This window comes from Armigeres subalbatus, chromosome 1 (genome assembly GCF_024139115.2).
Source record: "Armigeres subalbatus isolate Guangzhou_Male chromosome 1, GZ_Asu_2, whole genome shotgun sequence".
NCBI classification, from domain to species: domain Eukaryota; kingdom Metazoa; phylum Arthropoda; class Insecta; order Diptera; family Culicidae; genus Armigeres; species Armigeres subalbatus.
This window is the reverse complement of record NC_085139.1, coordinates 266492160-266518503: the sequence shown is the minus strand read 5'-3', so window position 1 is coordinate 266518503 and position 26344 is coordinate 266492160. Positions and strand designations below refer to the sequence as shown.

Below are 26344 nucleotides of genomic sequence, written 5' to 3'. Positions count from 1 at the left end.
CCGATTTTCGCGGTGTGAACGATGGATGGTTCTCCCAACAGCTGATGCAACTCGTGGTTCATTCGCCTCCTCCACGTACCGTTTGCCATCTGCACCCCACCATAGATGGTACGCAGCACTTTCCTTTCGAAAACTCCCAGTGCGCGTTGGTCCTCCACGAGCGTATGTATGTATGCGTGAATGTGAACAAAATTTTAACGACACACTTTTTGGAACTTAGCATTGACCGACTTACTCGCAACAAGTTCCATTCGACGAGGAATCCTGTCCTATTGTTCACTATTGAAAATTGGTCAGATTGGATCAGAAGTTATGGCCAAAATACTATTTCATGATCGTATAACGCCGAAAAAACACTCACTAATATATTTGCTTTATATGTAAAGCTTTATATGTAGACGAAGAATCAGAAGGAATAAATTTTGGCTGTTACGCCCTTTTCAAATGTTGGTCTAGATTTTATTATTTTGTTTGAACGAGAAAGGTACCAACACCGCTAGGTGGATTGATCAGGTATTTTTTTTAATTGAAAATGGGCTGCAATTATAACCTAGAATTAATTGGAACCTCAAATGAAATTAATTAGGCTGGGATCCCACTTGTGGTTCTATAGGAATACTAACTGAGAATCGACTGAAATTTCAACTGTGGGTTGATTGAAATCCCTATTTGTTCTAATTTTCGATTGGAATAGCTTCTGGGATTTGGCTGAAATATCCATATGAATCAGGTTGAAATGCTAATTGAAATTCAGCTGAAATACGAACTGTGCTTGATCCACAACTTCAGCGAATTCAACTGAAATAACGGATGAAATTCGACAGAATTTTCAATTATATTTCGGACGGAGTGGACGACTATCCTACTAGAAACCGAGGAACACCCCGCAGCACCTGAGGCTAGAGGGGAGTAGAACGTACTTTCTCAGAAATAAACCATGCAAGAGACGCCGGAGGAAGAAAGTGTTAACCAATTGGCTTTATCAGGGTGCACTTTTTTTCGATTAACAGCAGATGTGTTCAAAAATAATGTCAATACCCTTCGAAGCAAGCAAGTACCCAAGTTTCCAAACCCGTAAATGCAGCAAAACAAACCCTCAGTCATTCATGCCGGAGTGGTAAGTCCCAAACCTAGGGATTGAATCCAAAAGAGAATAAGAAAGTCTCTCACTTATCATCTCTGCATACATATACGATATGTAGCATACCGCGAGGGGCTTTTTTCGCAAGCTGTCATGATAAAGAACTGATACGGGAGGCTATTCCTCGGGGGGATCACTGGCTCTGATGATGCATTTCAATGATCGAGAATGATCGATTTTGAGCGTGTCTACAGCGGCACACTAGGAGTTAACTTTCGGAAATCACTATGGCGAAAGGCATCTAATGTTTAATATATCGAAAATAAGCACCTTCATCGAAAAAATATTTGGTAGATGTAGTAGAAGACACCTTCCTTCATAACCGGTACCAAATAGTTTTTCATGAAAAGTTCCTATTGTTGAGAAAACCCGCGTTAGATGTCTTTCGCCATACAAGCTTCAAGTGGTTAACTCATGCTGGTTATTATCGCATATACGTTAGCGCCTGAAGCTGGCTGCGGCGGCCACCGTATGTGATTCATTTGTTCTACACAGCTGTGGGAGCTGCCTATCCGTTTTGGTTTTTTCGCACTGGTATACAAGTTCGATAAATTTGTTATCATGACTTGTTATGATTCGCAACAGTATTTGCCTTTCTTTTATCGTTGTTCGTTATCTTTTGAGAGCGGTTTCTGCAAACCCTGCCTGGATGTGAAAACCTTTCCGTACCGTTCTTTCTTGGCAAAACTTGCGCTTCATGGATCATTCAAACCGGGCGGTCAGGCCCACCTCCGCTAGTCTGTTCCTTTGTCCAGACCATGTTCTCCAACGAAGTCTTCATGAGCTTCCGTCGATGGAGTCTCGGCCCATAATTCTTCAAGTGTATTTCGGCCCATTACGGACTTCTCCGTCCCCTATCATGGTGGTAAAAGTTCACCAAGCAGCTCTTCGTTAACCGAATATAGTCAGTAATCGAACTCACGATTGGTATGGCTCCACCAATGCTCAACCAACATCGGCATTTCATCAGTCGGTTTAGTTAGCCTTGTTCTACATTCTCCAGCAAACTGGCTTTATGATCCGAACCTTGGGTGAGAAATACTGCGGGTGGACCTAAATAGGAAGGAACATAAAAAAATAAGAAAGAAGCCTGTGCCGCCTATAGGACTTCCAACTGCGGATATAAAAAGATAATCCGGAAAGCATTAACAACTTTTTGAGAATAATTCCTGGATGACATTTGGCTATCTCAAACCTCCGTCGTCTACAAGCTACGATAGAAAGCTCTATCTAATGGATATAAAGCAGCGCCATAGCGTGTTGTTAGTCAGGTTGACCCTCGCCAAGCTTATAAAAGACGATTCTCTTGGGAGCTACATCCGAAGTCAACCGTTTAACCAATGTCCGAAAAGTCCTTTTCCCCCAATAACTGATGCATACGAAAACATGCTGGACCGGACCGAGAATCGAACTCTCCATGTCCGGATTGGCACGCCAATTGGAGACCCTTCATCATTTACCTGATGGAAAAGGAAGTGATAAATAAGAAGAAACAGGAAATACAAATGGAATGAAGAATGGAACAAGTCTTCCGGGAAAAAGCCCTAGACGAGTACTTCAATACGCCAAAGGCACACAGAGTAGACTGTAAAAAAAAAACTCTGAAAGGGAGATCCCCCAGTGCGCGGCACATAAGCCATTTATCGAAAAACTTTGTAGCTACATATCCGCATTATGTTTAATTGTATACCATTGTACACCAAATATGATTATTGATGGTTCCATATAAACTATTTTTGACGGAAGGTATATTTCCTAGTGCATGGGAATCTGCTGACAACACTCCCGTGCATAAAGCTGGCAGTTTGCACAACGTCGAAAATTACCGTGGAATCTCTATATTGAGCTGTTTACCGAAGGTTTTTGAAAGCCTTATCCACGATGCGCTTTACCCACAAGTGCATCATATTATTTCGGAATTTCAACATGGATTCGTAAAGAAACGTTCTACCACTACCAACCTGATACGTGACTTCATTGGTGAAATCGCTTGATAAGATGCCATTTATATCGATTTTGCCAAAGCATTTGATAGAATGTCTCACTCTTTGGCAGTAGAAAAGCTGGACAAAATGGGTCTACCTACCTGGTTGACGAACTGGATGCTTTCGTATCTTACGGAACGTAGCGCTTGCGTACGCATTGGCGAAACTAAGTCGGACTCTTTCCCTATCACATCTAGTGTGCCTCAAGGCAGTCATCTTTGCCCACTTCTTTTTGTATTGTTTGTCAACGATCTCTGCATTGCAATTAAATCTCCAAAGCTAATGTTTGCCGATGACTTAAAATTCTGTCGTGTAGTGTTATCAGTTACAGAGTGCTATGCTATCCAAGCCGACATTGACACATTACTGAACTGGTGTAAGTTGAACGAAATGGAAGTAAATGTCAAGAAGTGTAATGCGATTTCATTTTGTCGAACGAGGAATGCAACTGTCTTCAACTATATGATGGCATCTGTCAGCATCACCCGAGTCAACACTGTCAAGAATCTTGGATGAAAAACTCAAGTTTGCTCAGCACATTGCAGTAACGACTGCAAAAGCATACGCAGGGCTTGGTTTCATAAAGCGCAATACGCAGCAGTTCACCGACGTTTATAGTTTGAAGTCACTCTACTGTGCAATTGTACGGAGCATTCTTGAATATGGTGTTCTGGTCTGGGCACCATATCAGGCCGTTAACACTAACCGGATCGAACGAATTCAACGAAATTTCCTTCGTTTCGCTCTTCACCTCCTGCCATGTAACGATCCCGTTCGTTTGCCACCATATGAGCATCGTTGCGCCTTGGTACATCTGCCAACTTTGGCTAGCAGGAGGATTCTCTTGCAGCGCTTATTCGTGTTTGACATATTAAGCAGCAACTTCGACTGCTCGGAACTGTTGAACAACATCGACCTCAACGTTCCGACTAGAAATGCTCGACGTGCAGAATTCGTTCGTCTTCCTGTTCATCGTACTGTTTTCGGGCAAAACAACCCTTTCAATGTTTGTTGCCGTCGTTTTAACGAAGTGTCTGCGAAATTTGATTTTAATTTGTCCAAGTTAAGGCTCCCCCAGACCTAAGCGATATCATCGCCGCGACGGCGACAACTAGTCGCCGCGATTCTATCGTTGGGTCGCTGCAGGGAATGTTCTATTTACGCTTCCATACTAACAGCGACAGAATCGCTGTCGCCAAGCGATAGAATCGCGTCGTCACTGTCGCGTCGCGTGTGTTTGGGGGAACCTTTAATGTTTAGAAATCGGATTAGTAAATAGTTTTATCTGTCTGTGCGACCAGTTCGAAGACTAGTAGAAATTAATAAATACCTAAATAATAAGGGACATTCTTTAAATCGCCAATAAAACATTAAATGTTTTATTGGCGATTTAAAGAATGTCCCTTATTATTTATTTATTAATTTCTACTAGTCTTCGAACTGGTCGCACAGACAGATAAAACTATTTGTTTATAGAATTTTGTTTATAGAAATTTTCTATAAACAAATACGCAGCAACCTACGCCGATTAGTGAATACCCCTATTGTATATCTAACAAAACATTAGGGGTATACACTTAACGGCGTAGGTCGCTGCGTATCTGATTATAGAAATGTTTCACACTCAATCACAAGGGACATATTTCAAATCGCCTATGAAACATTTCCATAAACAGATACACAGCAACCTACGCCGTTAAGTGAATCCCCCTATTAGCTTTATGTACCCGGCCTTGCTCGGAATTGCCAGTTTGGTTCGCAGTTTTTTCACAATCGAAAAATGATAAAACCAATTGGTCAACAGGGTAATTGTGTTTACCTATTGATACTTCATCATTTTATTGAAAGAAGGCTTTTGAAAACATTGATTGATTTAGAAGAAGGGATCAAACCCACAATCGCTTTATTTCGGGCAAACGTCTATTTCTAAAGAAGGAAAAACGTCCACCATTGCCTTATTCCGGGCGAATGCCTACTTTTAAATAAGCAATCACATCCACCATCCAGAAGGAAGCACATTAATCCTTGCTTTTCACTGGGAAACTATGATTCCGATGAAGGGTAACAATTATCATTGATTTATACCCAGCAAATGCATGCTTTCTATGAAAGGTTTTTCTGATGTTGTTCATAATTGCTTCATCCAGGGAAATGTCATATTCTGGGATATGTTTATCGGGAAGTATCATTTTCAGGAAATATCACTTTCGTTAAAGTCATTTTTGGGGAAATGTTATTTCCAGGAAAATGTAATTGTCGAGGATTTGCTATTTTTGAGAAATTCGGGCAATCGGTTTTCGGAGCATTGTACAATGTCAAAGAACCTCGGATGAACTCGAAATCGTTTTCTAAACAATACCCAGCCCCAATAACCTCCCGCATTCCAAAAGTCCCTCCCAGCCTCTCTAGTTTTCTTTGGGTAGAGAATATGTGTTTACAAATTTGATTTGAATTGACCCATGCGATAAAAAGGTATACTAAATTATTCGTTTAATAAATATACCCTCTCTCATTCATCTATAACACTCCAAGCCAGTCTGATATGGTCTTCCTTAGACAGAGTATATGGGTTCCAAATTTGGTAGACATCGGTTAATGGGTTCAGAAGTTACTCTCACACCCTCCCTCTTTTGAAATGACCTATCCACATCCACTAAAATCGTTTCCTTAGTACAAACAATAGTTTATACAAATTTGGTTCAATTCGGTAATGGGGTAAATTGAGTTGGTCGATTACTAAACAATACCCTTCCCCTCCCTCTTTTCCAAAGAGCATTCCTAACTTCCCTTTCGTCGTCTACTTAAGATAAAGAATGTGCGTTCCAAATTTGGATGAAATCGGCAAAGGCGTTTAGAAGTTACAATGAGTTGATCGATAACTAAGCAATACGCCTCCCCCACACTCTCCCCCTTGTTCAAAGAGCATCCCCTCCTATAATCGTCTCCTATTAATAATGTGTGTTCCAAATTTGGTTGAAATCAGTCAATGGGTTCAAAAGTTATAATGGAACATACATACAAACATTGAGTTTTATATATATATAAGTTAAGTCCGATACCTCGGGATTTCACTTTTTTAAAAATAACTCTGAACTACACGCTTTCGGTGTCGAAACTGGAATGGTTTATTGAATTCTAATGGAGACCTAAGTGCCCTGCCTTTGTACCTAAAACTGCTGACTTGACGCCTAGCAACGATGGTCCTCCGGTGGTCACGTAGTCCAGGTGGATATTGCTGATGGTAGGTGTCGCGTTGCATCCGTTGGTGCTCCACTTCGATGTTGCTGACTTCGCTGTATCGCTGTTGGTGTTTATTGATTGTCCAGGTATTGCTGATTTATCAGTTAAGTTCGGTTGGGCAGTATCGTGTTTAACTTATATATGATCGTTATTTAAAATATGGCCGATATTGACCATCTCCACATAATAATCTAAAGGCCGATGCCCACGAAGCCTTTTTAAGCTTTTTTAAGCATGTCGCATCCACGCAAGGTACTCAACATCAAACAGAGTAATGCTCTCGTATACGTATGCACGACTATATTTGATGCTGGGTACCTAGCGTGGATGCGGCGTGCAGGCAGTTCAAAAGAACGCTACATGGGCATCAGCCGTAAACGTGCTGACGGTGCATTCCCGATCGGGTGAGTACCCTCTGACGCGCAACATGACACACAAACGACATGGACTGGCACTGGCACAGCCGATCGAGCAAGAACAACGAATTGTGGCGAAACATGCCTCAAATTGGTGGTAGGTCATTTGGCATAAAGTCGTTTGGTATAAAAGTCGTTAAGCATAATGGTCCTTCTTTCTATTGAAGCATTCGCTCGGATTAATGCAAGGGGAGATATGACCTCTTCTTTGAGAAATACATTTGAACGGCTTCGTCGGACACACGATATGTACTGTGGGCTACAACAGAAAGCACGTGCTTGAGGAAAGAGAATATGGATGAGTGTGATTGATCCGGAATTGCCTTAAGTGGTTGGACCGTATTTATCACATTACCCCAAAGATAACTTAATGAGGTGTTAAAATGTTAATATTTTTAAAAGAATGCTCAAAATAGATAAATAATATGAAGGGGCTATAGCCCCCTCTAGGAATCGGGGCTAGAATACCTTTTCAGTCTCTTGTAACAATGAAAGTCGAACTAAATCTTTTCTCCTTATCTTAAATTGACAGTGAGGACGTGGTCAGCATCGTCGTTGGTCTTAAAATAATGACACTCCAAAGCATATACACTAGAGTGGGGCGTCATGGTCATTTTTTCAAATCAACGGTTTCTTGAAGCCATTCTGGATCCTGAACAACTGTGCAGAATTTGGGCACGATTGGTTGCTTCCTCGCTTTCCGCATCGCAATTGAAGTTTGTATGGAAATTAGTATGGTAGGATGCATATTTTTACATGTTTACTTCTAGAGGTTTCAGTTCATCGTAAACCAAGTGGCACATTACGTTAAAGTATAACCCAAAGGATGCCGAAAAACTTTGCAGAAGAAGACAAGAAAAGAAGATAAAGAACAAGAAATTTTTACCTCTTTTTCTTTCACCTTCCTTTTTTATTTTTTCCTTCTTCTTTCTCTTTATTCCCTGTTTTGCCTTTTTCTGCTTTTCTTCTGCTTGAAGATCCAACTTTTAATAATCAAGAAATAAGACGTCTCTTTTCTCTATCTTACTATCTAACTTTTTTCATTTTTAAATTCTTACTTCACATTTCCTACTTCTCACTTCTCCTTTCCCACTTCTCACCTCACATCTCTCACTCCGACTGAGTGTTCTTAGACATATCCAATTCGTTCGACCAGACCTGGTCCCACTCAAGCTGACAGAATGGGAGCCCATGACATCTATTAAGATTTTTGAGAGGCTGGAACCCCTAATAGGTTAAATTAAAATGCATGGATATTTTGACGTTGGCTTTCTCAGTCTAATTGAATTAAGACGGCTAGTTTGGCATAGCCCGACGTTTCGGTCCCGTGTATTGGACCTTTTTCAAGGGATAATGTTTCTATTAAACGTTTTGTAACATGAATTCTCGTTAGATATGGAATGAATGCCTTAACTGGGTAGTTGGAGTTTCTTGTATTTGCTTAATATAACATTTTTTAAATTGACGATCATGGAAATTTTGTTTGAATTCTAGTTTGAGTCATGATTGACCAGCACACTTGACATTGACGATTTTCTGTTCTCCATGTATAACTGAATCTGGTCACACAAAGGTTGCTGCAAGCAAATCACCTTAAGGTGTGTTAATTTGAAGCGCACCTGTAAATTAAGATTATGCTGGAATCCCGTTTGAAATTCAACTCAACGAAACCCAATTGGAGTATGAGCAAAAACATTAGCAAAATATTTCCGGAGGCTCAACTAGCATGTCAAAGCTCAAGCTGTGTCAAAAACGTTATATGCTAAGAACAAATGTAAACAATAAAACGGAACTAAATTACTCCGGAAGAGGGTGAGCTCGATGGGGCCCCTCTTGAGAACTGCGCTGGAATACAGTCAAAACAGTCATTAACGACGCAGCGGACAACAACGTCGGGTATATGGGTCGAAGTCGTTCCGTCGATTGGTTCGACGAGGAGTGCAGACAGATTCTGGAGGAGAAGGACGCAGCGCGGGCGGTCACGCTGCAGCAAGGTACCCGGCAGAACGTGGAACGTTATAGACGGAAGTGGAGACAGCAGACCCGCCTTTTTCGGGAGAAGAAACGCCGCCTGGAATAAGCGGAGGGCGAGGAGATGAAACAGCTGTACCGTTCTCAAGAAACACGCAAGTTCTAGCAGAAGCTCAACGCATCCTGCAAAGGCTTCGTGCCGCGAGTCGAAATGTGCCGGGATAAGGATGGGAGCATCTTGACGGACGAACGTGTGGTGATCGAAAGGTGTAAGCAACACTACGAGGAACATTTGAATGGCGCTGAGAGCACAGGCAGTGAAAGTCAAGGCAGCGGATGAGATGACTACGTCAGTTCAGCGGACGATGGAAGCCAACCAGCCCCCACCTTGAGGGAAGTTAAGGATGCCATTTAACAGCTAAAGACCAATAAAACAGCTGGTAAGGATGGTATCGGAGCTGAGCTCATCAAGATGGCCCCGGAAAAGCTGGCCACTTGCCTGCACAAACTGGTAGTCAGAATCTGGGAAACCGAACAGCTACCGGAGGCGTGGAAGGGGTTATATGCCCCATCTACAAGAAAGGCGACAAGCTGGAGTGTGAGAACTTTCGAGCGATCACCATCCTTAATGCCGCCTACAAAGTGATATCCCAGATCATCTTCCGTCGTCTGTCACCATTAGTGAATGAGTTCGTGGGAAGTTATCAAGCCGGCTTCGTTGACGGCCGCTCGACAACGGACCAGATCTTTACTGTACGGCAAATCCTTCAAAAATGCCGTGAATACCAGGTCCCAACGCACCATCTGCTCGTTGATTTCAAGGCGGCATATGACAGTATAAACCGCGTAGAGCTATGGAAAATTGTGGACGAGAACAGCTTCCCTGGGAAGCTTACCAGACTGATCAAAGCAATGGTGGAGGGCGTGCAAAACTGTGTGAAGATTTCGGGCTAACACTCCAGTTCGTTCGAATCGCGCCGCGGACTAAGACAAGGTGATGGACTTTCGTGCCTGTTGTTCAACATTACGCTAGAAGGTGTCATGCGGAGAACCGGGTGTAACAGCCGGGGTACGATTTTCAACAGATCCAGTCAATTTATTTGTTTCGCGGATGACATGGGCATTGTCGGCCGAACATTTGCAAAGGTGGCAGAACTGTACACCCGCCTGAAATGTGAAGCAACAAAAGTTGGACTGGTGGAGAATGAGTCAAAGACAAAGTACATACTTGTGGGCGGAACCGAGCGCGACAGGGCCCGCCTGGGAAGCAGTGTTACGATAGACGGGGATACCTTCGAGGTGGTCGAGGAATTCGTCTACCTCGGATCCTTGCTAACGGCTGAAAACAATGTCAGTCGTGAAATACGAAGGCGCATCATCTGTGGAAGTCGGGCCTACTACGGGCTCCAGAAGAAACTGCGGTCGAAAAAGATTCGCCACCGCCCCAAATGTGTCATGTACAAGACGCTAATAAGACCGGTTGTCCTCTACGGACATGAAACATGGACAATGCTCGAGGAGGACTTGCAAGCTCTCGAAGTATTCGAGAGACGGGTGTTTAGGACCATCTTTGGCGGTGTGCAAGAAGACGGTGTTTGGCGGCGAAGAATGAACCAACTCTACGGCGAACCCAGTATCCAGAAGGTAGCTAAAGCTGGAAGGGTACGATGGGCAGGACATGTTGCAAGAATGCCGGACAGCAACCCTGCAAAGATGGTGTTCGCTTCCGATCCGGCAGGTACGAGACGGCGTGGAGCGCAGCGAGCGAGATGGGCAGACAAGTGATTCAGTGTTATCTGTATAGATGTAAACTAAATAAATGAAATGAAGTTACTCCTTGATAAAGAACCATCACAGTCAATCTTTCCTAGAAAGTATTTTTTTGGGGAAACGTTATTTCAAGCAAAATGATATTAGCGAGGATTTGCTATGTTTGAGAAACTCGGGCAAATTGTTTTTGGAGGTGTAGAATCTCAGAAAATCTCAGATGAACTAAAGAAGGAGGAATTTAAATTATGCCTAACGTCCATTATGCCTAACATACATTATGTCAGATGTTATAATGCTTATACTCATACATAAACGCACACTCTTCTCCACCCACATACCTTCCCCTTTTCCCAATGACGAATACGAATATGATAGCGAATATGTGTTCCAATATTGGGATATCGGCTAAGGGGTGCAGAAGTTATCTGAATTGTTCGTTTTCTTCGGTGGTGACGAAATCGAGGTGGTAGAAGAATTTGTGTACTTGGGCTCACTAAATTAATATTTGCGTACAACAATTTCACAACGTATGGCCATTTTTTGGGGCAAATATTCATTTCATTACTTGGTTGGGGTTCAACCAAATCGCACTAAGCGTTTATGAAAAATTACTAATTTTCTTGCGGAAATTTTCGTGTGGTGGATCCAATCGCTCACAAATCGTATTGGATATTTTTCCACCCTTTAAATGAGGATATCCAACAACAAATGTACGAATGAATAGATATGAATTCATTTTCGTTTTAATTCTACGAACAAAATATTACAAGCCAGTTAAAAATGCACTTGGTGTGGTTTCGCTAAACCCCGACCACTTCTTGCTCATTTTAGAGAATAGAACAAATGAATCAGTAACTGTGGCTAGCATTATTTCCAAGGCTATACGCCACAGGTAATTACACTCGATTCGGCTCTGTTTGCGCTGCGCACGAGCCGAAAAAAGAAAATTCATGCAAATGTTTGCGGCACCGTCTGCACGGGACTCTCACGCAGCAGCAGACAAACATTCTGCGGAATAAAAAAAATGGTCAAATGTTCAGTAACTTTTTTTTGAAACTATCTCGATTTGTTCGGTGCATGAATTTTACAGGATGGAATGCAAATATTCACAGAACCACAGTGTTTTATTGTACTTTTCCCTACACTTGCTTCCACCCAGTCTAATAGCGTCTTTCTTAGTAAGAGAATCTTTTCCGAATTTGTTAAAAATTGGTAAAGAGGATCAGAAGTTACACTGAATTGATCGATAACTAAACAATAGCTCTCCCTTCCATACCCCCACCTCTCCAGACCCCACCCCTTTTACCATTACTTTAATTTTAGCCTTAGGGCAGAGAATATGCACACTTAATTTTTTTTACTGGGATATCAGCAAAATGTTTAACTTTTACCGAGATTCGCACAGCCGTGCCCCAGTAAACATGTTTTTTGCCGAGATTTCTGTCAAAGTTGCTGAAAATCAGCAAATAATTTGCCGAAAATCAGCTAACAAACGTCATTTTTGCCGAGATATCAGTTTTCCATTTTGCTGGCGCACGGCTGTGCGGATTTTTGCCGAGCTGCAGAAATAAAAACTAAGTGTGTGTGTTCCAAATTTGCTTCATATCGGCCAGGTGGTTCAGCCGTTACATTGAGCTGATAGATAACTAAACGGTACCCCTTCCCCGCACCTTCCTCCTTTTCCAAAGATCATAGCACCCGCCTCTAGAATTTGACTTGAATCCTAGCAACGAATCCTCGGGTTCAGATCTTCCTATGATTCATTTTAAATTGGATTCTGAAGAAATCAAAATTCTGACCGCAATGGTTTGTCATACATTTGACTTGATTCTATTTTCACGAATCACCTTCCGTTTGCAACCACCCTGCTGCACTGATCGAAACAGTTCACCACCACAAAAGAAAAGAAAGGACTTTTCCACCAAATCATTTGATAAGTGAATCGTTCGGTCTACGGCCGGGGCCACCTACTTGCAGACGTCCTTTCCTTCGTGAGTGCTGCTGGCACGAACGCTAAGTGGAAAGCGAGAAAAACATCCAATGCTCGACTCTGGGAAGACATATTTGGCCTAGACATGCAAAAATGCTGTTCATTGGGGTGAGCGGTTAAAGCGGGGGTTGTTTGGCTTTTGTTCGTCCCACTCGAGTTCTCTAAACACCGTCAAATCAAGTCTGATCAATCTTTAATCGAGCGGTTTTGTTTTCCTCTTGCCTTCGCAGGGCCCGCCTTCTGGGGATTGATCAACCCACAGTGGAATATGTGCAACAAAGGTCGCCGCCAGTCACCCATCAACGTGGAGCCGGAGAAGCTGCTGTTCGATCCCTATCTCAGGTCGCTGCACATCGATAAGCACAAGGTGAGTTTGGCTGGGGAGAAAATCGGAGTCAACCCTTTCGCTGCTGGGAAAACCGTGACAATGCAGAATTCAAGCTACAACAGCTGTGAAATTCATCATCATCAACATGGCACATTGAACAGACCGGTAACGGGGGACAGGGTTATGCAAAGTAGGCGACGAAAGGTTTACTACGACGAAGGTGGAACGATGACGGGTGAAAATTCTGTCGCGCGTAAAACACTTCCTCGAAGGAACAATTACCCTTATAGCGATGCGAGGCTAAAGACGTCATAAAGCTCTTCGTCACCCTGAATTTGATTATGGCTTTGAGCATTTGCCGTCCTGTAGCCCCAGCTCAATGCTTCTTGCCAGTAATGTTGGCAGAAAGCTAGTCAACTGATACCTACTGAATACTCGTACTAAGCCAGCTCAACTGGCAACACAGTTTCCCACTTTCGCTTATTTTCCGACAAAGACACGGTACGAGGGAAGATTGCGTGTGCGTAGCATTAAACACCATTCGGAGCGTAATAAAATTTAGGCAATAAACACACATATTGCCACCATTTACCGCCATAACAAGCCGAAAACGAGCTTAAAGTGTTGTGCTTACCCTCGGGGATGAAAGGGGTGGAAAATTAAATTTCCCAGCGCAGATATTCGCACCTTGATATGATGCTTCTGTTTTCCCCGCGATGGTTTTTGCAGATTTCCGGCACGCTGCACAACACGGGCCAGTCGTTGGTGTTCCGCGTGGACAAGGACACCAAGCAGCATGTAAATATTTCCAGCGGTCCCCTCGCCTATCGGTACCAGTTCGAGGAGATCTATTTCCACTACGGGACGGATGATGGCCAGGGCTCGGAGCATCACGTCCACGGGTACAGCTTTCCAGGGGAGGTGAGTATCGTATTTATATTTATATTTTCATTCTCGATTCTCTCAGTAAGGGATGATCCATTATTAATTGGATAAGGGCCGTTTGGGCGAAAACCATATGGCCGAAGGCCACTAGATCGAAAGTTGTTTGTCCGAATATACCATTTGGTCAAACAAACCATTAGGCCGAACAGTCAGGGATTGAATCCAACATACAATGAAAAAGTCTTACACTTATCACACTGATAAAGAACTGATTCGGGAGGCTATACAGCATCATAAATTTCTTTTAAAAAGCTCCAAACTCTGAGAGCACTGGTTCTGATGATGCATTTTAACTTGTCCTTCATAGCTGGGCAGCCACAACACAAAATGAGTGAGAACAAAGCGAGAATTATCGCTTCTCTGTGGGGCTGCCTATCCGATTTTTTTGCACTTATATACAAGTTATGAGCATTTGTTATCAAGGCTTGTTATGATTCGGAACAGTTTTTGACTTTTTTCATCGTTGTGTTGTTCGTTATCTATTGAACCCTATTTCTGCAAAACCTGCGAACAGTTCATTTGGCCGAATTGGTCCTTTGACATCTCACTTTTCACTTCTCACTGCGAACAGAGGCAACTCTCTTTTTTATTCGCTCTTACCACTTTTCACAGTGTGAAGTGATAAGTAAGAAATAACAAGCGAGTCGTCTCACTACTCACTTCGCACTTTTCACTTTTCACAGTGAGAAATAAGAAATGAGTAATGAGATGTGAGACGTGTTTTCCTCACTTCGCACCAATCATTTCTCACTTCTCACTGTGAGCTTGAGCTTGCTTGAGCTTGATTGACTGCTCGTAGTTGCTACTCCATTATGACCAGATCAGCTGTTCTTGCACAGGGAACCAACAGATGTTTGCTTGGGACTAGCACACATCTTCAATGTACAAGTACTGGTGATCTCATTTGTTAGGTCATACTGGCGCCTGCCACGTCAGAATGCAAGTCAATGTAGGGAAGGGGGAGGAAATGATGATGCAATCACTCGCCCACTGCAAGCCGAATATACCTCTGCACTTGCCACGAGTTCATGCGGAATTTGTTGGAATTTCTGGGTTAGGTTGGAGAGGCAGAGGTCCGTCTTGGTTAACGAGCTGCCAATGTGATAGATAGGAGAAGGTAACTGATGGAATTTCTAATTGGATGTAGGAAACGAGCTCTATAGTTCATTTCCAATTCTAGCAGATTACTGTTAGAATACTCAAGTTTAAGGTATAGGAATAAAAATGGAAACGGTATGAAAGTCCATTTCCAGTTCTAGCGATTGCTAGAACATGAGAAATAAAGAGAGAAACAAAGTAGGAGAATGGAATGGACCTGGGATTGAACCCACGACCTCCTGCGTATGAGGCAGAAGCAGTAGCCATATGACTACCAAGCCCGCACCCAATCATTTCTCACTTCTCACTGTGAGAATAAAAAGTGCGAAATGAGTAGTGCTACGTCTCACTGCTCACTTCGCACCTTTCACTTTTCACAGTAAGAACTGAGAAATTTCTCACTTCTGACTTCTAATTGTGAAAAGTGAGAAATGCGAAGTGAGTACAGAGAGATATCTCACTTCTTATTTCGCACTACTCATTTTTTACAGTGAGTAGTGTGTATTGAGAAGTTATACATCTGCACACTGTTCAAATTGAAAAGTGAATAATTATTATGGCGAAGTGACTACTAATTTCTCATTTCTCACTGTGAAAAGTGAAAAGTGCGAAGTGAGTAGTAAGACGTCTCACTTCGCACTGCTCACTTTTGACAGTGAGAAGCGAGAAATGATAAATGAGAAATAATTAGTGAGGAGTTAGAAGTGAAACGTCTCACTTCTCACTTATCGTTTCTTATTTCTCACTTCTCCCTGTGAAAAGTGCGAATTGAGAAGTGATACGTCTACTCACTTTTCTTTGTGAAAAGTGGGAAAATCGAGAAGTGAGACGTCAAATGACCTATGAGCCAAATATCATATTCGACTGAATGACCCATTCGGGCAATTAACATATTGGACCGAATGATTTGTTCGGCCAAATGACCTATTCACCCAAATGACTTTCGGTCAGATGGGTTTCGGCCAAACGACCCATCCCTCTTAATAACGTAACGCAAAAAAGGGCCACTTTCAACCCGCCTCATCACACTTTTGGTTTGAAACATCTTAAAATATTGTGTGGGTCGTCACAGTTCGGGCATCTCGCTCTCCTCCCTCATACCGTTACATAATTTATGGATGTTCTCTAGTAAACATGGCAATAATGGTCTCCAAAATTGCAATAAAACTAATGTGTTTATTGTGAAACAACACACTCGAAAATATATATTCATCTGTGATAAAACCTTTTCCATATTATTTATGTCGATGGAAGCTATATCATATAGCAAATAATAACGATGGAGAGATAGAAGTTGAACAAAAAGATCCTGAACACTTCTTAAAACTTCTCAGGAATTTGATGCAGCTTGATCCTCTACCGAAGAAGAAAATAGCGAAAAAAAGCTCAACCCAAAAAGTTCCAACCCAGACGACACGACGACGATGCAACTCGGGCCAAAGTCAAAGGTGTTACCCAAGCTGAGCTGCATTTCGCGTTTAGTTTTTAAGCTTGTTATGTAAATAAGTTGCACGTTCGCACGTTTCCGCCTTTCTTTGCTCGTTCCTTTTTCGCTAGTTCCTTTCATATTCTGCGGAAAAGCGAGCATCCGGGTTCGGCACTAATGCAACATGATGTTGCTATTAAAAACCAGAAGAACACATAAAAGCTGGTTTCTACTCCTCCTCCTGTTTCCTAGGAGCGTTGCACATTCTTCCACAAAACGCCGCCGTATGGCTAAGAGCCGCTAGAGAAAAAAAATACATGCCAAAGAAAACTAGTTAAGACAACGTGATGGTAATCAGAAATAATGGCTTCGAGTAACGGCGTTCGAAATTACGTAAGAGCCCATGACGACGACGACGACGATGATGACGTCCTGTTCACGAGGATATGAAGCGAAAAAAACACGTCCTGCAAAAAAGAATGTTAATAACGTGTAATTTAGTGTTTTGTAAGTAGAGGAGACTCAAACCCGCGAGCGGAGCGGCCGTATGTCGTTCGTGCGCGACTGTGCTTCAAGCTGACAACTTCCGGTAATCCTTCGGGGCACCTCTATTTCTCCCTCGGCCCGATAACGGAGGCCAAGATAGACGTGACCCGCCTTTATTTTGTTCATTGGAAAACAGATTGTAAAACCAAACGATTATTACCTTTTATTAACTTCACGGGACAAACGGTGAAATCGTTCGTATATCTTATCGGACATTTTTTATCGCAACGAAATGGTTTTTTTCTTCTTTATTTTTTCCTCCTCTGGGCCTCACACAAAAGATTCAATTATACGGCTTCAACAAGGAACTGTATCACAACATGTCCGAGGCGCAGCACAAGGCCCAGGGCATTGTGGGGATCTCGCTGATGGTGCAGATCGGCGACACGCCCAACCCAGAGCTGCGAATAATCACCAGCACCTTCAACAAGGTCACCTACAAAGGTATGTCATCTATTAAATCACCAAAGTTCGGAATTATTGAACGTTCTCTACTTCTGACAGGTTCTTCCACGCCGATTCGGCACATCTCGCTGCGGTCGCTGTTGCCAAATACGGAGCAGTACATGACGTACGAGGGATCCACCACGCACCCGGGCTGCTGGGAGAGCACGGTATGGATCATCCTGAACAAACCGATCTACATCACCAAGCAGGAGGTAAGACTTACCAGCATCGTCGAAGTCCGACCAGAATTTTACAAATGAAGCATGATGTTTTTTTTTTGTATTTTTTAAATAGTTATATGCGCTGCGGAAGTTGATGCAAGGCTCGGAGCAGACACCGAAGGCACCGCTGGGGAACAATGCGAGGCCGCTGCAAGCGTTGCATCACCGGACGGTGCGAACGAATATCGACTTTGCTCACACCGGGGCAAATAAGGTAAGTTCAATTTGTAATACCGTCTTCGGGGGTGACAATGGGTCACTGTTTCAATTACTTAGAATACACATAGAACAGATTGAATGTATCTGAGGGCAAGGAAACTAGGTCATAAGAGACCTATTTGAACGATTTTGTTATCCGACCCGACATAAATTTGACAGAATTCCTTTGCGACTTTCGATGAGTTTCCTACGGGAACTGGATCCCTTCACGAATTCCTGCAGCATACCTTCCGGAATTCCGTTTGAACTTCCTTCGGAATGCCAAAAGATTTTTTTTCTTGAAATTTCGACACAATTACTTTCGAAATTTATAAAGAATTCCTTCCGGAATTCCGACAGTACTTCTCTGACAGAATACTACTCGGAATTCCGATAAAATACTTTTCAGAACTCAGTCAGAAATCTTTTAGGAATTCGAAATTTTGACGGAAATTTTAACAGAATTTTACCAAAATATAATTCGGAATTCGGAAAAATTTGGGAGTTCCGACAAAATTGAATTCCAGTAAAATTTCTCTTTGAATTTCGTCAGAATTTCATCCGGAAAGCGACACAATTCCTTCCGGAATTCTGACAGACTTTCTTTCGGAATTCCGGGAAAACTCCTTCCGTAATTCCTAAAGGATTACCACCAGTATTTCGATAGATTTCTCACTAAAATTCAAACAGAGATCCAACCGCAATTCTGACAAAATTTTCACTGGAATATTTAACGGATTTTATTCCAGAAATTAGACTAAATTTCTTTCGGAGTTCACACAGACTTTCTTCTGGAATACCGACAGAATTCCTCATGTAATTCCGAAAAAAATAAGTTCGAAATTCATACAAAATGCTTTTCGGAATTCCGAATGAGCTTCTAACGGATATCCGACAAAACTGCATTAGGAACCCCGATAGAATTCACATCGGTATTCCAACAAAATTCCAATCAGACGTCCAATACAACTCCCACCGGAACTCCGACAGAATTTTCCGCAAGCATGGATAAAGTTTATACCAGAATTCCGACACAATTGTCTCCCGTGTTCCAACAGAATTTTCTTCAGAATACCAACAGTTTTCTCAGCATAATTCCAACCAGAATTCTGACACAATTCTCAGCAGAATTTCGATAGTATTCCCACGGATATTTTGACAGAATTTCCATTGGAAGTCCGTCAAAATACGCACCGGAGTTCCTACAGTTTTTTTACCGAAGCTCCGAAAAATTCCCACCAGAATTCCGAGTGAGTTCTACTTGTAATTTGGACAGAATTCTATTCCTTTCGGAATTTCGACCGGATTGCTCCGGGAATTCCGACAGAATTTCTTACAGAATTTCATTCGGAATCTCAACAGAATTCCTTTTGGACTTCCGACAGATTTCCTCCCGATTGTTTTACAATTTTAAGCCAGAATTTCAACATTATTATAATCTGATTTCAAACAGAATTCATACCGGACTTCCGACAGAAGTCCCACCGAAGCTTTGTCAGAATTAGCACAGGACCTCTGATAGATTTCCCATAAGATCGGATTTCAGATAGAGTTTCAATCGGAATTTGGACACAATTCCATTCTTCTCACTGGAATCCCGAAATGATTCACACTGTAATAAGGACAGAATTCCCACCGAAATTCCTAACGGAATTCTTTTCAGGCCTGGACAGAATTCCTTACAGATTTCCAATAGATTTTCTTTTGAAATTCTGACAAAATTATTTCTTAACTTCCGACACAATTCCTTCCTGATTTCCGACAGAACTTCTTTCGGCATTCCGACAGAATTTCTATCAGAGTTCTAACAGAATTCCAACACAATTCCGACCGTAATTCTAACAGCATTTCCACCGGAATTCCGACAAAATTTTCACCAGAACTCCGGTAACCCGACAGTTTTTCCAACGGAATCCCTACAGAATTTCCACCAAAATTTCAACAGGTTAACCATCGGGAGTTCGATAGAATCACCGTCGGAATTCTGAAAGATTTCGTATAGGATTTCTGTCAATTTTTTATCAGAATTTTGACAGATTTCCCACCGGTATTCCGGCAGAATTGCCACCACAATTCTGATTCAATTTCCTCCGGTTTTGCAACAGAATTTCCTCCGGAAATTCTACAGACTTCTCACTGAAATTCCGACAGAATTCTTTTCGAATTTTAGACGGAATTCTTATTGGAATTTGTATATATTTGTATTTGTATTATAAAGGATTCCATTCCTTTGATATTTCGACAAAAATCCTTCCGGGATTCCGACGGAATTTCTTTCTGAGTTCCGACAGAATTCTATCCAAAATGGCATCATAATTCCTTTCAGAATTTTATTCGGAATCACAACAGAGCTCCTTTTGGACTTCCCACAGATTTTTTTTTCAAAATGGGGTCCTAAAATGATATAAAAACTTATATTATTTAAAATGTATAAATCATAAAAATATTACTTTCTCTGACTAAGACTATTACCAGAATTTATTTTACAATTTATATAACATAAGGCATAAATTCCTAACCGATGCACTATCGTTTGCAATCATAAACCTGGTAGGACTTTAAGATCCAATTCTGACAGAAAACCTTTTAGAATTCCGAGAGGAATCCTATCGAAATTCTGGAGGAATTTATATCTGAATTCAAACAGAATCCCTTCCGGTATTCCAATAGAATTTTAACCTCAATGCCGACAGAATTTCGTCCGTAATTCCGACAAAACATTCAACAGAATTCTGACAAAATTACTACCGAAATTCTGACCAAATGTCCATTGTAATTCTGACAGAATTTATACCCGAGTTCCAACAGAATTCCCGCTTGTACTCCGACAGAATACCCACCAAAATTTCAACAAAATTTCCACTAGAATTTCGACTGATTATTTTCACGGCATTTCGACAGAAATTCTATTACAAAAATTCCTTACGAACTTCCCACAGAATTTCTTTATCATTCCGACAGAAGTTCTTCCGCCATTCTAACTGAATTTCTGTCTGAATTTTGATAGATTTCTATTCAGAACTCCGACAAAGTTTGCTTCAAAATTCCGAAAATTTCTTTCAGAATTTCTTTTGAAATTACGACAGAAATTCTTTGATAAAAAGAAATTCTACCATAATTCCCAACTGATTTCTGACAGAATACCTACCGGAGTTTTGACTGAATTGGCACCAGAATTTCTAGTGAAGTAGCCATCGAGCAAGCAAGTACAGTGCGTGTTTTAGTCGTCGGGAAAATAATAGAAATAATATCTTGTGTTCGGTGGCTCATGCGCATGTTTTGCGCTTTGCTCCGGTCGAAACAAGTTCGATCTTCTATAGCTTGCAGTAGCCATCGGGAAAGTAAGTACAGTGCGTGTGCTATTCGTCGCGAGTAAGTACAGTCGGTTCGGCGTGCAAAACGCGATCCTCCACAGTTTGCATATGCCGCCGGGCATGCATAGTGAGTAGTGTCCATGCTCGGTTCATAGACACGTCGAAAGATCTGGTATCGTTATACTCTGTGATAAACAACAGTTTATCAAACAAATGCATTATAGGAAAATTAGTTAAAATGCTGAATTAGTTGCGAGTGTATTTATAAAAAATCTGAGTGAAGCATTATTACCGTGCGCGTTTCATTCGAGCTTTTCTTTCAATATTCGCTAAAGCTGCCAAAGTAAAAATGTAAAGTTTTATGTTGTTTTGCACACAAACCTCTACATAATGTAGGAGATTTGGGACAAACTTTCTAAAAATTCAAAGTAATCTCATCTGAGATTGGAAGCTGTCTCTCCAGATATTCGGTACCGCCTCTCCGGAGATTCAGAGCAACCTTTTCGGAGATTCAGAGCAACCTCTGCGGTCACCGAGAAGGAATCTCAAAGACGATTTGTGGGCAATCTACTCGGAGATGCAGATTAAATTGTAATTCAAACCAAATCTCAGAAATTCTTTGGAATGTATCCTGAGGTTCTTCGGAAATTCTCCAGATATTTTTCGGAATCACTCTAGCGATTCTTTGGGAACCACAACAGATTCTGTGGAATTGACTACAGATTCTGTGGAATTGACTACAGATTCTGTGGAATCTGTCTACAGATTCTGTGGAATCTGTCTACAGATTCTGTGGAATCTGTCTACAGATTCTGTGGAAACTGTCTACAGATTCTGTGGAAACTGTCTACAGATTCTGTGGAAACTGTCTACAGATTCTGTGGAATCTGTCTACAGATTCTGTGGAATCTGTCTACAGATTCTGTGGAAACTGTCTACAGATTCTGTGGAATCTGTCTACAGATTCTGTGGAATCTGTCTACAGATTCTGTGGAATCTTTCTACAGATTCTGTGGAATCTGTCTACAGATTCTGTGGAATCTGTCTACAGATTCTGTGGAATCTGTCTACAGATTCTGTGGAATCTGTCTACAGATTCTGTGAAATCTGTCTACAGATTCTGTGAAATCTGTCTACAGATTCTGTGGAATCTGTCTACAGATTCTGTGGAATCTGTCTACAGATTCTGTGGAATCTGTCTACAGATTCTGTGGAATCTGTCTACAGATTCTGTGGAATCTGTCTACAGATTCTGTGGAATCTGTCTGCAGATTCTGTGGAATCTGTCTACAGATTTTGTGGAATCTGTCTACAGATTCTGTGGAATCTGTCTACAGATTCTGTGGAATCTGTCTACAGATTCTGTGGAATCTGTCTACAGATTCTGTGGAATCTGTCTACAGATTCTGTGGAATCTGTCTACAGATTCTGTGGAATCTGTCTACAGATTCTGTGGAATCTGTCTACAGATTCTGTGGAATCTGTCTACAGATTCTGTGGAATCTGTCTACAGATTCTGTGGAATCTGTCTACAGATTCTGTGGAATCTGTCTACAGATTCTGTGAAATCTGTCTACAGATTCTGTGAAATCTGTCTACAGATTCTGTGGAATCTGTCTACAGATTCTGTGGAATCTGTCTACAGATTCTGTGGAATCTGTCTACAGATTCTGTGGAATCTGTCTACAGATTCTGTGGAAACTGTCTACAGATTCTGTGGAAACTGTCTACAGATTCTGTGGAATCTGTCTACAGATTCTGTGGAATCTGTCTACAGATTCTGTGGAATCTTTCTACAGATTCTGTGGAATCTGTCTACAGATTCTGTGGAATCTGTCTACAGATTCTGTGGAATCTGTCTACAGATTCTGTGGAATCTGTCTACAGATTCTGTGGAATCTGTCTACAGATTCTGTGGAATCTGTCTACAGATTCTGTGGAATCTGTCTACAGATTCTGTGGAATCTGTCTACAGATTCTGTGGAATCTGTCTACAGATTCGGTGGAATCTGTCTACAGATTCTGTGGAATCTGTCTACAGATTCTGTGGAATCTGTCTACAGATTCTGTGGAAACTGTCTACAGATTCTGTGGAAACTGTCTACAGATTCTGTGGAAACTGTCTACAGATTCTGTGGAATCTGTCTACAGATTCTGTGGAATCTTTCTACAGATTCTGTGGAATCTGTCTACAGATTCTGTGGAATCTGTCAACAGATTCTGTGTAATCTGTCTACAGATTCTGTGAAATCTGTCTACAGATTCTGTGAAATCTGTCTACAGATTCTGTGAAATCTGTCTACAGATTCTGTGGAATCTGTCTACAGATTCTGTGGAATCTGTCTACAGATTCTGTGGAATCTGTCTACAGATTCAGTGGAATCTGTCTACAGATTCTGTGGAATCTGTCTACAGATTCTGTGGAATCTGTCTACAGATTCTGTGGAATCTGTCTACAGATTCTGTGGCATATGTCTACAGATTCTGTGGAATCTGTCTACAGATTCTGTGGAATCTGTCTACAGATTCTGTGGAATCTGTCTACAGATTCTGTGGAATCTGTCTACAGATTCTGTGGAATCTGTCTACAGATTCTGTGGAATCTGTCTACAGATTCTGTGGAATCTGTCTACAGATTCTGTGGAATCTGTCTACAGATTCTGTGGAAACTGTCTACAGATTCTGTGGAATCTGTCTACAGATTCTGTGGAATCTGTCTACAGATTTTGTGGGATCTGTCTACAGATTCTGTGGAATCTGTCTACAGATTCTGTGGAATCTGTCTACAGATTGTGTGGGATCTGTCTACAGATTCTGTAGAATCTGTCTACAGATTCTGTAGAATCTGTCTACAGATTCTGTGGAATCTGTCTACAGATTCTGTGGAATCTGTCTACAGATTCTGTGGAATCTGTCTACAGATTCTGTGGAATCTGTCTGCAGATTCTGTGGAATCTGTCTACAGATTCTGTGGAATCTGTCTACAGATTCTGTGGAATCTGTCTACAGATTCTGTGGAATCTGTCTACAGATTCTGTGGAATCTGTCTACAGATTCTGTGGAATCTGTCTACAGATTCTGTGGAATCTGTCTACAGATTCTGTGGAATCTGTCTACAGATTCTGTGGAATCTGTCTACAGATTCTGTGGAATCTGTCTGCAGATGCTGTGTAATCTGTCTACAGATTCTGTGGAATCTGTCTGCAGATTCTGTGGAATCTGTCTACAGATTCTGTGAAATCTGTCTACAGATTCTGTGAAATCTGTCTACAGATTCTGTGGAATCTGTCTACAGATTCTGTGGATTCTGTCTACAGATTCAGTGGAATCTGTCTGCAGATTCTGTGGAATCTGTCTACAGATTCTGTGGAATCTGTCTACAGATTCTGTGGAATCTGTGTAAAGATTCTGTGGAATCTGTCTGCAGATTCTGTGGAATCTGTCTACAGATTCTGTGGAATCTGTCTACAGATTCTGTGGAATCTGTCTACAGATTCTGTGGAATCTGTCTACAGATTCTGTGGAATCTGTCTACAGATTCTGTGGAATCTGTCTACAGATTCTGTGAAATCTGTCTACAGATTCTGTGAAATCTGTCTACAGATTCTGTGGAATCTGTCTACAGATTCTGTGGAATCTGTCTACAGATTCTGTGGAATCTGTCTACAGATTCTGTGGAATCTGTCTACAGATTCTGTGGAAACTGTCTACAGATTCTGTGGAAACTGTCTACAGATTCTGTGGAATCTGTCTACAGATTCTGTGGAATCTGTCTACAGATTCTGTGGAATCTTTCTACAGATTCTGTGGAATCTGTCTACAGATTCTGTGGAATCTGTCTACAGATTCTGTGGAATCTGTCTACAGATTCTGTGGAATCTGTCTACAGATTCTGTGGAATCTGTCTACAGATTCTGTGGAATCTGTCTACAGATTCTGTGGAAACTGTCTACAGATTCTGTGGAAACTGTCTACAGATTCTGTGGAATCTGTCTACAGATTCTGTGGAATCTTTCTACAGATTCTGTGGAATCTGTCTACAGATTCTGTGGAATCTGTCTACAGATTCTGTGGAATCTGTCAACAGATTCTGTGTAATCTGTCTACAGATTCTGTGAAATCTGTCTACAGATTCTGTGGAATCTGTCTACAGATTCTGTGGAATCTGTCTACAGATTCTGTGGAATCTGTCTACAGATTCTGTGGAATCTGTCTACAGATTCTGTGGAATCTGTCTACAGATTCTGTGGAATCTGTCTACAGATTCTGTGGAATCTGTCTACACATTCTGTGCAATTTGTCTGCAGTTTCTATGGAATCTGTCTGCAGATTCTGTGGAATCTGTCTGCAGATTCAGTGGAATCTGTCTGTAGATTCTGTGGAATCTGTCTGCAGATTCTGTGGAATCTGTCTGCAGATTCTGTGGAATCTGTCTGCAGATTCTGTGGAATCTGTCTGCAGATTCTGTGGAATCTGTCTACAGATTCTGTGGAATCTGTCTACAGATTCTGTGGAATCTGTCTACAGATTCTGTGGAATCTGTCTACAGATTCTGTGGAATCTGTCTACAGATTCTGTGGAATCTGTCTACAGATTCTGTGGAATCTGTCTACAGATTCTGTGGAAACTGTCTACAGATTCTGTGGAATCTGTCTACAGATTCTGTGGAATCTGTCTACAGATTTTGTGGGATCTGTCTACAGATTCTGTGGAATCTGTCTACAGATTCTGTGGAATCTGTCTACAGATTGTGTGGGATCTGTCTACAGATTCTGTAGAATCTGTCTACAGATTCTGTGGAATCTGTCTACAGATTCTGTGGAATCTGTCTACAGATTCTGTGGAATCTGTCTACAGATTCTGTGGAATCTGTCTACAGATTCTGTGGAATCTGTCTACAGATTCTGTGGAATCTGTCTACAGATTCTGTGGAATCTGTCTACAGATTCTGTGGAATCTGTCTACAGATTCTGTGGAATCTGTCTGCAGATTCTGTGGAATCTGTCTGCAGATTCTGTGGAATCTGTCTGCAGATTCTGTGGAATCTGTCTGCAGATTCTGTGGAATCTGTCTGCAGATTCTGTGGAATCTGTCTGCAGATTCTGTGGAATCTTTTTGCAGATTCTGTGGAATGTTTCTGCAGATTCTGTGGAATCTGTCTACAGGTTCTGTGGAATCTGTCTACAGATTCTGTGGAATCTGTCTACAGAATCTGTGCAATATGTCTACAGATTCTGTGGAATCTTTCTACAGATTCTGTGGAATCTGTCTACAGATTCTGTGGAATCTGTCTACAGATTCTGTGGAA

The 26344-nt window shown here is 41.6% G+C and overlaps 1 protein-coding gene across 6 annotated transcripts in view; it reads left to right on the top strand.

Moving 5' to 3' along the window:
* Positions 1 to 26344, top strand: part of LOC134207367 (carbonic anhydrase-related protein 10) — a 136030-nt gene that overhangs the window by 97582 nt on the left and 12104 nt on the right. For all 6 annotated transcript variants that reach the window (XM_062683093.1, XM_062683090.1, XM_062683088.1 and 3 more), the window contains exons 4-8: positions 12744 to 12880; positions 13571 to 13762; positions 17138 to 17300; positions 17361 to 17515; positions 17598 to 17738. In XM_062683093.1, the coding sequence (XP_062539077.1) occupies positions 12744 to 12880; positions 13571 to 13762; positions 17138 to 17300; positions 17361 to 17515; positions 17598 to 17738 (788 nt within the window). The remainder of the gene's footprint in view (positions 1 to 12743; positions 12881 to 13570; positions 13763 to 17137; positions 17301 to 17360; positions 17516 to 17597; positions 17739 to 26344) is intronic.